At 38.8% G+C, this 16,499-nt stretch overlaps 1 protein-coding gene across 1 annotated transcript in view; it reads right to left on the reverse strand.

Moving 5' to 3' along the window:
* Positions 1 to 16,499, reverse strand: part of NRXN1 (neurexin 1) — a 667,470-nt gene that overhangs the window by 115,120 nt on the left and 535,851 nt on the right. The window contains exon 14 of the mRNA XM_084203402.1: positions 5,116 to 5,287. Coding sequence (XP_084059528.1) covers positions 5,116 to 5,287 — 172 coding nt within the window. The remainder of the gene's footprint in view (positions 1 to 5,115; positions 5,288 to 16,499) is intronic.

Raw genomic sequence — 16,499 nt, forward strand, 5'->3', positions numbered from 1 at the left:
GGCAAGTACATAGATCGCTTGGGAAATGCTAATCCATTCCTGGAGAAACAAATGTACTGACACAAATGTCTCCTGGTAATTTTATAGTCAATCTGAACACAGAAAAACCAAGACAAATGGATGCTATTTACCCTAAATAGGATACATGGTAATAGCTGACTCCTAGCATTTATCTCCAAGTCACATGTAACCCATGAAAAGATGACACACACTTTTTCTATTTTCTACAATACAGGGACCAAGGGGAGCATTTAAATGACATGTCCCTTTCCCCTAGCCCTTGGATGTTCTGCAGGAACAACCTTGATCCCACAGATCCAGAGAGAGTCCCTAAAGACAACACAGCTCTTTAATCAAAACCAAACCACCAAAAAAACTCCAATCCAACTAAACAAAAAAAAACCCAAAAAAACCAAAAAACAAAAAACCAAACAAACAAACAACAAAAAAAGGCAAAAAAGCCAAACCTAAGCCAAAACCCAGTGCAGAATTTTTCTATATTATACCAAAGCCCTTAGAGCTGGTGATGGCCATGTGTCAGGTAGGTACTGGCCCCTAGCATAATGTCAGTTTGCTCTCCTGCCAGCATCCGTGGTCTCTCACGCAGGTTCTGCCTTGGTGTCTGTGCTCCACCGTGATTTATACCTCCTAAGCACAGAGATGCATCTATTCCAGCAGTCTGGCAATGCTTTGGACAAGCTCTTTTCTGCAAGCAGCGTGAGTGACATGCTCCTGCTGTCAGATCTTGGTCTGTCAGACACAACCCTGACATGTCCTGACCCATGGGGTACGTGAGGACAGCTACAACCAAGTTATGCTTTTCTAAGGCTAAGCAGAGATCTGGGGATGACTGGGAGGACATAATTTTAGATATTTGCCTACATCAGACAGTATCTTCCAAACTGCTGCAGGGGCCCAGGAATGCTGAGCACTCTCAGCAGACTGAGCAGCTTTGAAACCATAGACCCATTGCCCAACATCTAATAGGTCACTTCCTAGGTAGGAAATTCTGCATCAGTGTGATTTATGATGGAAGTCACGAAGGGAAAATCCTCACTGGTAAAATGATCAGTTTTGCTGTGTGTTTTAAAAGAATCATCATTGGGCAAACTGCCTTTGACCGCAGAAAGCATAGAGTTCGCGTCAGAAAAGTGATTCTGAAATTCTTTTACAATAAGTGAAGGTTATTGTGGCTTTAAAATGTCCTCTACCTTGTTTTGATATACTTTTTCTGACTAATAAATATACACACTTCACTACCAAGGAACCAAAATCAGATAATTAAGAAAACAGTTTTTCATGATAAAAAGATATGGTTATGAGCACTATTATGAGGGTTTTTTCCCTCTTCCCTTTTTGGTTTTATTTGAAACACATTTTCTTTCAGGTAAGGATGAAAATGTTGTTTCAAATTAAATAAAATGCTTTATTCTCATATTATCTAAGTCCCCTGTAAACACTGGGCATTCCTGACATGAAAAGTCAGAACATTTTATTCAGAAAATACTGAAATTCATCTTTTTGTATTACTAAAACCATTTTTTTTTAATTTGATCATAATTCTTAGTTCAGTTTGATACAAATTAATGAGTTCTTTGTTTTATGCACCCTTAGGAAACTGACAATACAGGGTAGAATTATTACCTAACTGAAGTTACAAGAGCAGCCTCTTCATAGAAGCAGCTAGAGTTGCTATTGTGGAGTAGTCCCATCACCACAACAGCAGCCAGACCATTGGGAAGGGAAATTAAAATAAGACAGTGGAGCAGACCAGATAAGCCACAAGGAGTAGAAAGGATCTGCATGGAAATGGGGATAGTCTATTGATTAGGAGGTCTGACTGAAGTCAGCTGTTTTCCCTTTCCTGTTTAATATGATCATAAATTAGGCTGCATCCAGATAAGTTAATGTGAATTTACTATCCGAAAAAGAGGTCAACATGAAATACTAAAGTTCTTAGGGAAGGTGCAGAGGGATGGTGATAATTCAGCAAAGAGACATAACACTGAATTTAGTTAGGACAGATGGAATAAATAAATCAAGTGAAGATACGGGCGTCTTAATCAACTATCAAAAAACTACAGCGCGCCACTCACCATCACAGGGCTATGCACCAGCCACAAACACAAGAAATGGGGAAAACAGAATCAACATTTAATAAAGGGCAGAAATCAAAGCATACATCCTCATAGCTCTAGCATTTTATTTTATTCAGAAAAGTGACAGGAAAGAAACTTCAGAGTAAAAAAATTACTTTGATGGTAGTCTGGAAGAACATACATATGTAAATCCAAACCTCTGTTTCTAAAATCATCCAGCCATTTCAGAATACTGAAATCTTCACATTTGTCTAGGACTAAAGCACACTTTTCCCAACTATATTTCAAAAAACAACCATCCACCTTAACTAGGATAATCATCCTCTACCACTGACCCCTGCCTCTTTTCCTTTTACAGCTCTCTCATTTCACACCCACTCAGATATAAATTGAAAGTGCATTGGCCCAGAGCAAACTCAAATCTAGAGGGATCAAGAATGATGTCACAGGAGAGACAGACTACATTCTGTTCTTCTTCCAGGGTCACTCTTCTGCATTTTATGCAGCTCTTGGGTAAAACACACAAAGCCACCATGGAAGTTCTGTGAAGTATTGCCATGTGATATTTTTTCACAAGGTACCAGCTGCTTTTGGGCCTTGGGTATCCTTATCCACAGCAGTTACATGGGGCCAGATGAAGGATTCACAGGCAATGAAACTGGAAATTCCTGAGTCTCTGACCAGAAAATTGTCTCAGAAAATCTTCACCCAGCATTTTAAGGCAACAAACACAAAGCAATCAGGCATGCCAATCTGAAGAGTAATTCTGAGAAAAATCTTTCCTCAACAAGAAAGACCTGATCAGTTGGTATGCTTTAGACAACAAACTGATATTTAATTTTATCTTTGGAAGAAAAAAAATGTAAGTACAGCAATTTTACTAATTAGGCTGCCTAATCTTGGTTTTTACTTTTAACTAAAAAAACCCAATACAAGAAGACTGGCAAATCTGGTGGAGCAGCATAGTAAGAGAAGACAAAAGGTTTGGCTTGATGGTTGCCTTCTGGGACAGGAGAAGGGATGGAAGGTGAAAAGAGGGAGGATAGCAGCCAAAAGCAGTGCTGTGGCATACAGGAGTCATAAAATATTACTATGGGAAAGTCAAAGAAAATTTCAGGCCAACAGCAGTCTTAGAAGATCCAACAATAAAATGAGCCAAGGGATTCTGCACAACAGCTAATGAAGCAACCGAGAATGCCTTGAAATGCAGCCTGCACAGAGAGTGCTCATGGAAACTCAATAAAAATCTAATATTTTGTTTTCTTTTTTCAAAGAAAATATCCAACTTTCTTCCACTCCACCAATCCCATCCCAAGGAAATCACTTTATTTTCTAAATTGATCTTTGTTCAGTATAAACAAGCTCTATGTGCCACTAGCTTCAGAACTCAAGGCTTCTTTTTTGTGTTTGAGCCTGTCCAGGAGCTCCCTGTTCATTCACACAGACCTCCTGGCATGTTTGCCTGACTTCCTCTTTGTTGGGATGCATCACTCCTGAGTTTGGAGGCGGCAAGTTCCTGCTCATCATTTAGGTAAAAACCAAAAGAAACAAAAAAGCCTATTTTTCCTTTTGTGTTGAATAGGTCTTGAACACAAATGATAACAAGTCCTCCCCAGCTTACACCTTATTCCATCAACCTTTACCAAACCCTTTAAAACTGGAAAGCTAGGGGGCCACAGGGGAAAAAGGAATATCTGAAAGATCAGTGAATGTATTTCATTCAGTATCCCCCTTTCCCTCAAGTGTTTATCACTGATCATAGATGTGCCTAACTTAGAAACCATTAATGGCTCTAATTCCAAGAGCTGCCATTCATTCATAGCACATGTGAGTTTTTTAACAACTTTTGTTGTACATAGTCTCTTTCCCAATACATACTTTTATTATTTCATATATTCTGTATTATTTCCAATAGATTATCTGAAGGGATATATTTCATGTGAGAATAAAAAAAAATATTTTTTAATACAGCTGAATACAACTGAAATGGCAGCAACAATAACAAAAGTCCCCATCCTAAATACTAATAATTAGTCCAGGGAATGGCTTATGCATTTCTTAGAAGTGAAACACACCCTCCTGCTGTGCCCACCCCCAAAAATGAAGAATTTTCTACATTTAAACCAATAAATTAGAACTGCCATTTGTGCAATTGGCATTCCGTTTTGCATATTTGCCTTCATTTACACCTCTAGATTTGCTGCCTTTTTCTTATTATAAACACACAGAGCAACTGTTAGGAGATAACATGCAGATGCATAAGTTGCCATTAATGGCTCAGTAGTCCTACTCAATAAGAAAGGGATTGCATATCTTAAAAACCTGTTGCCATTAAAAATGAATAAAATTAGCAGCATAGTAATCCTCAGCGCATAACATTTGCATAAAATTAAATAAGGGCTTGCTCAAAGACAGCTCTGCTGTCACACTAGTGGGTCCTCTTCAAGTAACCAGGACCATCTGCATAAATAATATCCTGTAGTTTGCATTCGGAGTTAAGGCACCTCAGTTTGGGTGGTTGGCTGTACAATTGGTAACTGCGACGTCGCTGGGTTTGTGTCTGCTGGAAGACTTCTGCTAAATTCATAAACTTCAGATTGCTGTAATCTTGTAATCAAAAGAACACAGACAACCTTTTCCTCAGTAAATGCTTCACCCCATCACTTGGGGATAGGGTTGTGAGTCACTTTAAACTGTGTAGCTTTTGTCAAAGCCTTTTTTTTCCCCCGCTAAACCAAAAGTGCAATAAAACCAAATGATAGCAAGAAACAAAACTACTACTTCATGCCTCGATAACTGCATTTTTCCACTTCCAGTAATAACTCGAATTTGGGCTTTTAAACTCACTTAGGAAACGCCATCATCATAAACTGCACTGCTCAGGATTCTTTTAACTACTTCTGTAGCTACGAAAACACTCCAGAGGAGCTGATACTGTGTTAGGAGAGGAGCAAAAGGAGGCAGACTCCAGGCACCCCCCACCCTCTCAGTGCCAGGTGTTTTTGGGAGGCCTTACCTGCTGGGTAGCGCTCGATGACGGGCCAGTTGTCCACCTGCAGGGTGGCGTTGCCACCGCTCCTGGTGAAGCGCACCACGTGGTACTTCCCGTCGTTAATGATGGCGTTCATCTCCTCGATGGCGATGTCGTCCGTCCCAACGTTAAACTTAACTCCGATTTTTCCCTGGTGCTGCAGAGTTTGGGGGTGGGGAAATCAAAAAAAGAAAAGAGGAAGAAGAAAAAGAGATAATTAGGAGATGTTTTAGAAGAAATTGAGACAGCGTGTCGCGCAAGGGAAGATTTCTAACAACGTCTTCCCTCCTCAGATGTAACTTCTGAAGGTTCACGTGCGGCAGTGACAAACCTTCTGACAGCTCAGGAAGTCTGGGACGTGCTTTTGAAGGGCAATTGATATTCCAAATAAGTGACTTCACCAAATGGAGCTCTCTCCTTTTCCAAGAGATTCAGATCAAGATGAGGATGGGGGAAGATGGAGGAAAGCTCAAGGTTTCTGTCTTTGTCCTCTCCCTCACCTCCATGAAGATTAAACAAAAATTTTCCTTTTACACTTTCAAAACAGAAAGCCTTACAGTGTCACTTGGAAGGGATACAAGAATTTTCTGGCCATAAAAGCCAAGTTCCAGCCCTGCCTTTCCTTTTTTTCAAACCTCATTCATACTTAGAGCCTTCAAAAATTGTAACAAAGAAGGAGGCAGATTTTTTTTTTTTTTTTTTTTTTTGCTTGGAGAGATTTTTGGCATCACATTGTAATGATTCTGAATCATTAAGCCAAGATCACACTGGCTGATTAACAAGGACTTCCCTGTTCAGAGCCAGAGAGCAGGAAAAGGCACTTGCTGACACAGGGACATGGTATTGTTCTCACTAACGCCAGAGAGTCTTTTTTTTTCTTTTTTTTTTGCTGGGATTGGCCTATAAACTTCTGTGTTTGATGCTCTTCGGGCTAAGGGGACTACCCATGTGCACCAATACCTGGGAGCAAAGCAGTAGATTTTTCAAATGATTGTCATATCAGCATGTTTTCATTTTTATTGACTTTTAATTATTAAAATGTTCACTCTAATGGGACACCTGCATTTTAACAAAGTCTTTTAATGTCTATTAAAATTAACTTAAGGGCTTTGGATTTTTTTTTTTTCTCCTATAAAATCAATTCTACTCTTCAATAAAGGTATTTATTACACTGAGGAGAAAAAAAGAAAAGCACTGCACAGTATGAGATTAGGGACTCACTCATAAAAATTGGTAATTCTATATGAAATTTCATGTTCCTGGAACTGGTACATCCTTCTTTAAAGTTAAAGAAATTAACGAAGTTTTTACACAACCAGATGAAACACAATGAAATATTTTGCTTTGTGTGTCTTGGTCATTTACATCAAATCTTCCAGAACCAGTTTCACTTCTCTAGCAGAACTCTTGTGTCTGCTCTCTCTTTGCCTTACTCCCCTAGCACTGCCTCCTGCAGTAAGTGCATTCTGCAGCTCCTTGTCTCTGGAAGTCCCCCAAGCTAAGAACTCAAGAGTTTGCCCACTTTATTTTATTCTCTTTTTAAACATCTGACTGTTTTCCAGCACTGCTGAGCAGCTGTGGGACACCTCTGCAGTTCCTCAGCATTCTGGCACCATGCTCTCAGCTCCTCAGCTATGACCCTTTCTGAAACAACTAAAGGACCTGATGAGACTTGAATGAGTCTGAAAAATATTTTTCTTTGGCTCAGTTGATTGAACAATGTTCTAAACATTCCTCTTTTTTTTTTTCCTTGTGGATTGTTTTAATATTTCTCCATTCGCTGGTCCTACTTTTCCATGTCTATAGAGTGTCAATATGGGATCCACCTTATCCAATTCATGCTCATCTTCTTTTGCCTCTGGTGTGAGCTGCACAGCAGTTTCCCAGTTATCTTGGAAAGGTAACTGCAGCTCTTAATTTCAGCTGCTTCAACTAGACTCAGAATAAATTTCACCCATTTTTTTTACATGGATGCAGTAGCTCATTTGTTTCACCTGTTTCATTCATATGCTTACTCTCTTTACACAGAAATATATACAAAGACGTGTAACATTGTCCTGCTTTAAAGCAGTCTTCTCTTTTACTAATTTTTGAAATGCAGAAAGCCAGCATGTAATGATAAGGGTGTATGAAACTTTTCATAGTACTTTCAAGAAATCAAAGGCTCTGAGGATTAAATAAAGCTGACTAATTTTACCATGGTTCATAATTACACTATTCATAACCTACACTTTATATACCAGTTTTCTTATTTGCTATATATATGCATATATATTTATTATTCTAGATATTTTAAAAAATGACAAAGGAAACAAAACAGCTTTAAAGTGATTAGAAATGGTGGGGGTAAAAAGAAGTGGCACACATGGCACATATATCAGCAGTTTTCCCAAAGAGCATGTGGGGCTGCAACCAAGTTACCATTTGCAAGTGACCAGGTATTGGCAAGTGAAATGAAAGCTTTGCAGACTTGAAAGCAGCCTTTCTTTATAGATATACACCTTCTAGAGAAAAAACCCCAAGTTTTTCTGACTTTCCAACATTTGTACACAAATATTGTGCATAGACACCAAGCATGCAGATGCAAGAGCAAATATCACCCTAAAAGCTGGTAACTTACTACAGTGATTCTTTTGTCTTTATTTTAAATGTATTTGTGTATCTGAAAGCACAAAAAAAATCCATTTTTAAAGGTTACAGTTAATTTTTTACATACTTCTTCAGTGCCTATGGACATCTCAGTAACACTTCCAAAAAACAAGGAAGCAAGCCTTTGTTTCAAATTGAAGACTTCCTGATTATTATATCCATATTTAAGTTTTTCTTCTGGACATCTCATCAAACATTATATGAATTACAACCCCATTTTGCACAGCCTTTTAGAACCACAAAAAACCCATGGTGCTGCAATAATCACCTTTCCATGTAGATAGAGGGTTTCCTAAGCCATTGAATTATCATGCAGGAATTTCCCCTACTGCAAGATAACATTATTTTTCATTTGTCTTTGTCACGTTATTTTTCATCTGTCTTAGGTTAAGACCATGTGCACACAGAATTATTGTGGATCATCTGACATACAGTAACCTGATGAAATAACTTGATCTCAGCCCTCAGCCTTGTTATTCTTAATCTAGTGGGCCTGTAGCCTTTTAGAAAGAGCTGGTTTTTATACTTCCTCTTTTTTTTTGAGCAATATAGTAGTGCAGAAAGGAAAGATACTGATAAAACTGAAGCCTACTAAATTACTATTTTCACTTTGCCAGCCTCAGTCGCATAGTAAAGTGGCAGAAATTTTCCTTTATCACTCATTCATTGAAAATAATCTTAGAAGTCATCCTTCCTGTCAGAAACAGCCTCAGACAAATGCTGAGTGAGAGGTTCCCTCTTCAGCACCCTGCAAATGGGCACTACAGAAATGTCTGTGCATCACTAAATACTGCAATAAGTCAGCACTCCTCTTGAATGGTGCTATCCCTGCCAATGACCCAAAACAGCACAGGCTCACATTACCACAACATTTTTTTTTTACCCACAAGCAAAGATGATCATTTCAGAGCTCCCCTGGAAAAAATCAGCTCTGCACACAGAGCCCATACAAGTCCATAACATACACTGGTTATGGTTCTCAGCCTTCTCTTTTTCCCAGTCTCACCCAGTTGTGAGAGAACATCGTAATGGAACCAATTCCTTTTCCTACTGTGCCTCTTTCTATTCCATACTGCTGAGGCTACAATAACAGCAGAGTCGTGCAGGAGGAGGGAGAGTTTCCAAGAAAGGCCAAAAGAGAGGAGGGATGCATTTCAAGAAGTGGCTTAAACATTGTGTCTGTGGAGATTATTTTGAACCTCAGACCCGAAGGTAGGGTGAATAATGCTAAATCCACCACATCACCATTCCTGCTCCCTGGGGCAATGCAGCACAGGCACCTCAGATTCATCCACACACACTCTGAGCCCCAGCCAGCAACTCTCCAGAAACACCAAACTTTTGGTTTAGAGGGGCTTTGGCTCATAGCTGTCCTATTTCTGAGGCCAGGGTAGCTTTTATTTCTAGATAAGTGAATTTGTTGTTGGCCTCTACATTACTGCAACATGCAATGTAGGCTTTGTGTACAGCTTAAATTCTGCTGTCCAAGCTCACAGGCTAAGGATAAATATATTAATGGCTTCCAAACAGTTGGACAAAACTGTGAGACAGCTCCAGTTCTGTGCTCCTGATGTGCTCTGAAACACTGGGAGCTTTGATTGCTCCAGTAGTGTAGGATGTGTGTGTGCATGTGTACATACCAATCACTTCAAAATGTTTTGTCTTCAAAAGCTCTGGCAGCAACTGCTGTAATCTAGCAACTCCACTGGAGTATTTTCAAGCCTGTTTTATGAATTGTGTACTCTAAATACTTAGCAGACTTCTGATGAGGCACCAGGAATGCTGATGAACCTGAGAACCGAGTAATAAAGGTGGAATGCAAATCAAGCCAGCAGCTGACACTGCAATTTGTTCCCTGTTGGACTCTAGTTCTGTGCTACCAATCTGCCAAAACGCAGTAAAACCAATGCTACTATTTTATATATACATAGATATACACTCTCACACACATACATATATATATGTATACATAATTGATATTTCCTATAACATCAGCAATACTTTGCTGCTCTCTGTAGCAGTAATACTGGAATTAGTCAAACATGAGTGATGCAAATTTGGCACAACAGTAGTTCTAGAACAGACTGCAGACAACCTAAGCTCATAATACTTACAACCTTTAGCCACTTCCAAGGAAAAGCAATAACACTGGGACTCCCACAGGTGGACAAATTGAGAAGAAAAAATTCAAGCGTGCCAGCCTGAATTTTATATCATCAGCCCCTGAGGCACCACTGTCTGGTGAATGCAGTAACAAACTCTTAGAACTAACTGAAGGTTTACTTTGATTTTATTGAAGTGTAAGTTTCTTGAGTTTTATTAAGAGTGAGATCATTTTCACTCAAATGTAATCAGAGCTTAATATTTTATATGATCGAAAGCTGTGCAAAATAATTAAAATAATATGCGGGTTTCTCAGTCCTGTAAGAAGATGAATATTTTAAAATAGCACTGCTTGCTTTAGGAGGTGAGGGATACACATGAACTCCAAGATTAATGGAGTAACTATATATATTTTAGTCTAATAATCCATCATTATTTCTTATCACCATCTGGTATCTTCCAGAGGAAATGCTTCCTGGAAAGGACACAGAAAACACAAATCATCTGGGCAGAGTTCTTTGAATGAAGGCATCTCTTATATTGAATATAAGAGTTTTCTGAATATTGAGTTTTAAATTCATTCTCTTGGGTTTTACATTATTAACCTTATGCTATTTTTTTTTGTTATTGCTTTTCTCTATGAGAAGTGACAAATATCCAATCTATTTTTTCCAGCATTAACCATTAACCCCTTCTTAGTCAACTACAAGTCAAGACACAATACAAACAGGCATTCATTCTCCTGCCATACCTCATCTTGAGTACTTACAGTCAGGTTTTGTGCCCTTTCATAAATTCAGAAAGGCATTTCAGAAAGGTTTTCAGCATATCAGTGCTTGACATGCTGCAGAGAATCCAGAAGGGGCATGAAACCTCTATCAGAGTGCTGGTAAGCAAAGTTACTACTCTGAGCTTGGCACTTCAAGCAAGGAAGCCAAGATTTCTGATAAGATGCATCCACCTGGTACTTAGTCTTTTGGCATCTCACAAGTGGGAAATTACTGGTTTTTTCTTTCTTTTCCTAAAAGCTGGTAATGTGTAGCTAGCGTGGAAAAGCAAAGAACCCAAAACAAACAAACCAAATTTTCCCTTTTTCTGGTTTCCTGGTGAGGACACTAAGCTATTCCCAGTGTTCTTTCTTGCAAGTTCTCACCATTTATTTGCAGCATTTATTTTCCCAATATTTCTTTATTTCTCAAATTCACATCTTTGTAGACCTTGGGTTATGAGAGAAAATAAACAAAGAACAAGACAAACAAACAAAAAGCCCAAACCAAAACAAAATAATGCTTTTCATTTTAATCCAAGACACCAGTCCTGATAATTGTACAGAAAAGCTTAAAACCCAAAGCCTTGCAACATACTCTTGGCAGTGCCATAGGAAGAACTGGAAATCAGGTTAAATCATCACTGGGCTTGAGTGGTGGCTGGAGTCCAAACATGGCCCTTGGGTTCCTGTGAGAAGAGCGGTCAGATCTGCGCTACCCATTTACCCACACCCGGTGGGAATGCAACCCTGGCAGCAAAATGCAGCACTGTGCTGTGCCACTGTTCAGATTATTCACAGAGGAAAAATGTCTGCAGAGCCAGAAATGCTACCAGTATTTCCTGCAGCACCCGTGCATGCTCACCTAAGCACAAGCACACCTTTTTCATCTACACCAGGATCCTTCCAGAGACAGTCAAAGCACTTGAACAACAGATTGATAAACATAAATATACAGCAACAATTTTTTTTTCCTCCTCTAGTTTCAGGATACTCAATTAGTTGTCCCGTGAATTTTGTAAAAGAGACGAGGAGGGAAAAATTTGCATCATATTTCACTCTCCTGTTTTACTCAGAATTCCTGTAAGACCCTTTAGTAAACCTTTACATGACCCCAATTTCATGCCATTAAGTTATTTAGGCTTTCTAAATCAATACAAAAATAATAAAAATTCATTGTTCACCAGATGTCCCTGGTTGACATGTAAGAAATAGCACTGTCACTGTAACAACATTATGTATGCAAATATATACAGATGCTACCAGAGCTACTGCTCTCTGAAGCATTGGTCAATAAAAATTAAGCATCTTCTAGCCTTAAACCAATGACCCTTAAAAGATGTAAATGAAGTATGTGCTCAGCATCCCACTAATTTCCAACTGAGGTGGACCTAGAAAAAGAATCACCTAAGTGGCTCACTAGGTGGAAGGAGCAACATGTGGCATAACAATTATTTATGTCCCCAAGTGCCATCTCTGTGACACACAAAACAAAATTTCTGGAAAGAATACATCATGAGAGCAATCACCCACTGACCCAGCATTTCGAGGCAGGAAGCAACTACTCTTTACTACTATGAAAAAATGACTTGTGCTTTATCACTTAATCACTTTTCTGCTTTAAAATAATTGTCCTCACAGTCTGCTTTAAAGTGTTATAGCAATTCGATTTATACATAAAGCTCAGCAAGCAGAAAATATAGAAATATTGATAAATCTACAGTTCTGACGCTTCAACTCTTAGTCTGCAGCCTTCCTGTTTAGATTTAAATATTGCAGTCCTCACTGCTATGTATTATAGGTGTATGATTTCAGGTTACCCTGATGATGAATTCCTGAGACAATACAATTACCTGAACAACCAACCCTTGAAATGCAGTAGTTATAAAAGATATAAGGTGTAGAGCAGCAACATACAGCATCTTATTATCCACTCAGCATCATTACTGCAGTACACAAAATTAAGTTTTTTCTTAGAAAACATGCAGTAAAGAACAATTTAAATAGCCAGCCCTTAATGTGGTCTTTCTTTCAAAATAGAATGTTTCACAGAAATACCTTGACCTTGCCAATGTCCCACCCAGGGGTTTTAGTTGTGGTGAGATGCTATGGATGGTTTGAAGAGATGCTGTTCACCAAACAGAGCATAATTTGAAGGAAACAAAGTCTTAACTACTGGCCAAGGCAGCTCACAGGGCTTGGCTTTGCTCTGTACACTTATTTTCCATGTGGGCAGACATTCTGAGTACCTTAAATACAGGATGCCCAGCCTGAGGAATTCCAGGCTCATTGGAAGTTGCAGCTACTCACAGATTGCTTCCGAATGGGCACAATGAGATTTGAAAATCAGGCTTGCTTTCCAGCTTTTCATAGTGGTTTTGTACAGAGGTTATTAAAACAGTGTTCCTGGAACTTGATACAGTCATACAAAGGTGTAAAATAAACAACTAGCACCTTGGTATCAGTACAATCTAATCCTCACTGGAAGATGTCCTGGCTAAGGGCACTGATTTCTGTGTTCAGAAAGGTTTCAGAGAACTTTTCTGATAATTTGTGTGTCTGAAACAAATTCAAAGTCAGAGTGAGTAGGACATATAACTGGGACCAGAAGTGAAGAATCAGCAAATTCTCAAGCAGGCTTTCATGCTGAATGATTAATAGGCATATGATCAACACACATGCTCATGAAATCACCAGTAATAATTTTTTGAGAATCTGGGTCAAAGGACTTTTCATACTAAAAGCCTGTAAGGAATTATTAAAAACCAATAATGGCATTGGACAGCCAACTCCTATTGAGCTTTAATGAAAAATGAACACCTACCTGTCATTCATACCTTTGACAAGCTCCACTTTAATATTAATCAGGGTTTTGAATATTTCCAGATTCCTACCACAACCACTGGGAAAAAGCCCTTTTTAAAGACTTCTTAAATGCACACTTTGTATTCCTTTATTGTTCTGATTGCCTGCATGCAAATGCATTTCCAGAATTTTTTCCTAAATACTGTTCTCTATCTTTGGGGTCACCACTTGGAAATAACATGTTCCTAATTCATCTTGGCTGCTAAGTACTCATTAGTGACATAGATTTACATGGCAGAAAACTGAAAGGAAGAGGAAAAAGATCCAGTCCACATAGTGATTTAAAAGTTAGGCATCTGAATAGTGGGCTTAGATGAACATTTTTTGCCTCCTATCTTTAAAATGAAGAAAGCATGATGTTTTTGCTTCAGAAAATTGTTTATCTGAAGCAATTTATAATCAAAAAGTCAATCAGCAAAAGTAAAACAAAAGAAAACACACACACACACAAAAATCAACTACTGGTCTATGAGACAAATGTAGAGCTGAAATGAAAAACCTTCACACAAGGATATGCAACCTGTGATGTTCTCAGCCAGGAGAAATCCAACATGCCACAGGTGGGACTTGGGCTCCCTGGAAGAAAGGCAAGTCCTGGCTGTTGCCCCAATTTCTGAGCAATCCTATAATTTCTGCTGCCAGCTTTCTTCCTTTTATCCTCAAGTGCAGAGCCATTCTATGGCAAGTTTTAATGCCATGTATATTTTCCTCCATGGTAATAGTTTCCTTTATCTTACCTTTCTTCATCTTGAAGATCTTTCAGAATCAAAACCAACTTGACAATTTACTGGTGTGCTGTGCTAGGCAGTGCATAGTAGCCTGTTATCAATGCTACAACAGAGGATCTCACTCCTTTTGATCACTTAATGCTACAGAGCATGTAAAAATCCTTACACTGAATACATGTAGCACAGGAAGTGATCAAACAGTGTTCTTTGACTGGACTGTGAAATCCCTCAGGTAGCTGGAAGGCGAAAGCAAAATCTCATAGCTACCTCTACGTTCTCTGCTCCTGCTGCTAACAACCCCCAAGGTTTGAAAGACATTGTTTTGGCATCTTAAAAAAAAACCACCACAAAACAAAACACCACCCTGTGGAAGAGAAGCGTTCCAAATGAGAGGGTTCTGTACAAGAAATCATTAGTGTTTGTGAACAGCCTCTACAAGGAAGAAATCTCTGGGGGGAAGCATAGCAAAATGGCATGAGCACCTTTGACAATATGCTCTTCAATAATCAAGGAGTTCCTTAATTGTATTTAAGAAGAAATCTGCCAGAAAACTGGAAAAGCTGACCTCAAGGAAATGAGAAAAAGATAAAAAATGAATTTAACCCACTCCAAGGGAGTTTTTCCTATAACAGAGCTCTGTACTGTCAGGCTCTGAGTGCCTCTCTGAAGCAGGGGACTTTCATTAATGCTGTTGTTGGTCAGAATCAGGCTTGAACCATGTCCAGATATATTCATGCTCATGAACACAATGTTATTTTTAAAAATCCCTAACAATATCTAAGTATTTGCTTACAATGCTTCAGTATTTTCTTAACAATATCTATTATAACAAAAACAATAGCCATTAACAACCAGCATTGCAAAATGCATCATTATCTTCAAATGGCACACTGGAAGGAACAGCATCATCCTTTTAACTAAAAGGATGGAAACTCTACAAATTCTTCACTCAGAGCAGGCTTTTATTACTGCTGGAAAGCATCATTTTGGAAATAGGGCACGTTGGGCAGCCAGCAATCAATGGTTTAGGGCAGCATTCTAACCTTGTTGGTAGTTTATTCCTGATTTCTGCCCTTGCTGCAGCTACCTTCTTCATTTATTGTTTTTTATTACACTTGGCAGATATTTACCTTGGAAAGTTAAAAGTCAGAAGGAACTCCACAGAAGTCATGGTTGCTTTAGAAATAGTAACATGCTAAAAACAGAGCATCTCTCATTAGAGTTACTTGTCACTTTTTCAGAGCTTCTGCCTCATACTGCTATTCTCACACATTTCACTGTGGAAGAGATGTGATGGTAAAATATTTGAAAGACAGCTGATGCAAATTATGTGCTTTCCATTTTTCGTTTCTTTTTAAATTCTGTCTTTACTAAGATCAAGGTTTTGCTAGAAAGAGCTTAGTAGAAACCAGACATATAACTATTTTCCTTTTCATATCTCCACAGCTTAATGATAGTGAAGGGCTATTTGAAAAAGAAAAAAAAAAAATGAATAATTTCATTGCTATTTGATCAGATAAGCTTTTGCAACTACATTAGAATGGCAGACAAAAGAATGGGCATCTCTGAAAGGGAAAAAAAAAAGCCATCAAAAAACCTACTGAGACCCATTGGAAATGTGACTTCCTAAAAGCATAGCAGGGGAAAAATGTCTGCATCTTAAATAGTCTTATGGGAAGCTTATGTTTGATATATCTTGTGATGTGCACCAGATAACCCAATGTCTTGCTGACTTTGCCAGTGTCACAGAGGTGAGGTTTCCACATGGGTGAGCAAACCACTGGAGCAATTTATTCAAAGACATTAGATTCAAATTGGCTTTAGTAGAGCACCAGGCAGGGCAGGTGTGTGTGCAGGGCTGTGCACACATACTGCCTTTCTGACATTCTTCTGTGCTAAATGAGAGAACTTAAAGGCTATAAAAAGAAAACCCTATTTCTTTTCCTTCTTATATTTTTTTCCAAATTGTTCTTTACCCACCAACAGTCTCATCAGGCAGTAACACCATTAGAGGACATCAGGCACACATTTTTTCACCTGTGGTGAAGCTCTAGGTTTTTGCCACTTCTGCTTTGCCAGTGCAATTGCTAACAGGTTTCCTGGCTCTGCCAGTGCAAAGGGCATTTGTGATAGACAGATCTCCCCAGTGAACATTCTCCCATTTCCTCTCTCAGCCCAGGCAGAGCACTGTGCAAGTTCTGTGCCCACCCTGCTGTGAGAAAACTCCACAAACTCCAGCTTACAGAACACAACACAAG

This window comes from Fringilla coelebs (genome assembly GCF_963513975.1).
Source record: "Fringilla coelebs genome assembly, chromosome: 3".
Taxonomy (NCBI): domain Eukaryota; kingdom Metazoa; phylum Chordata; class Aves; order Passeriformes; family Fringillidae; genus Fringilla; species Fringilla coelebs.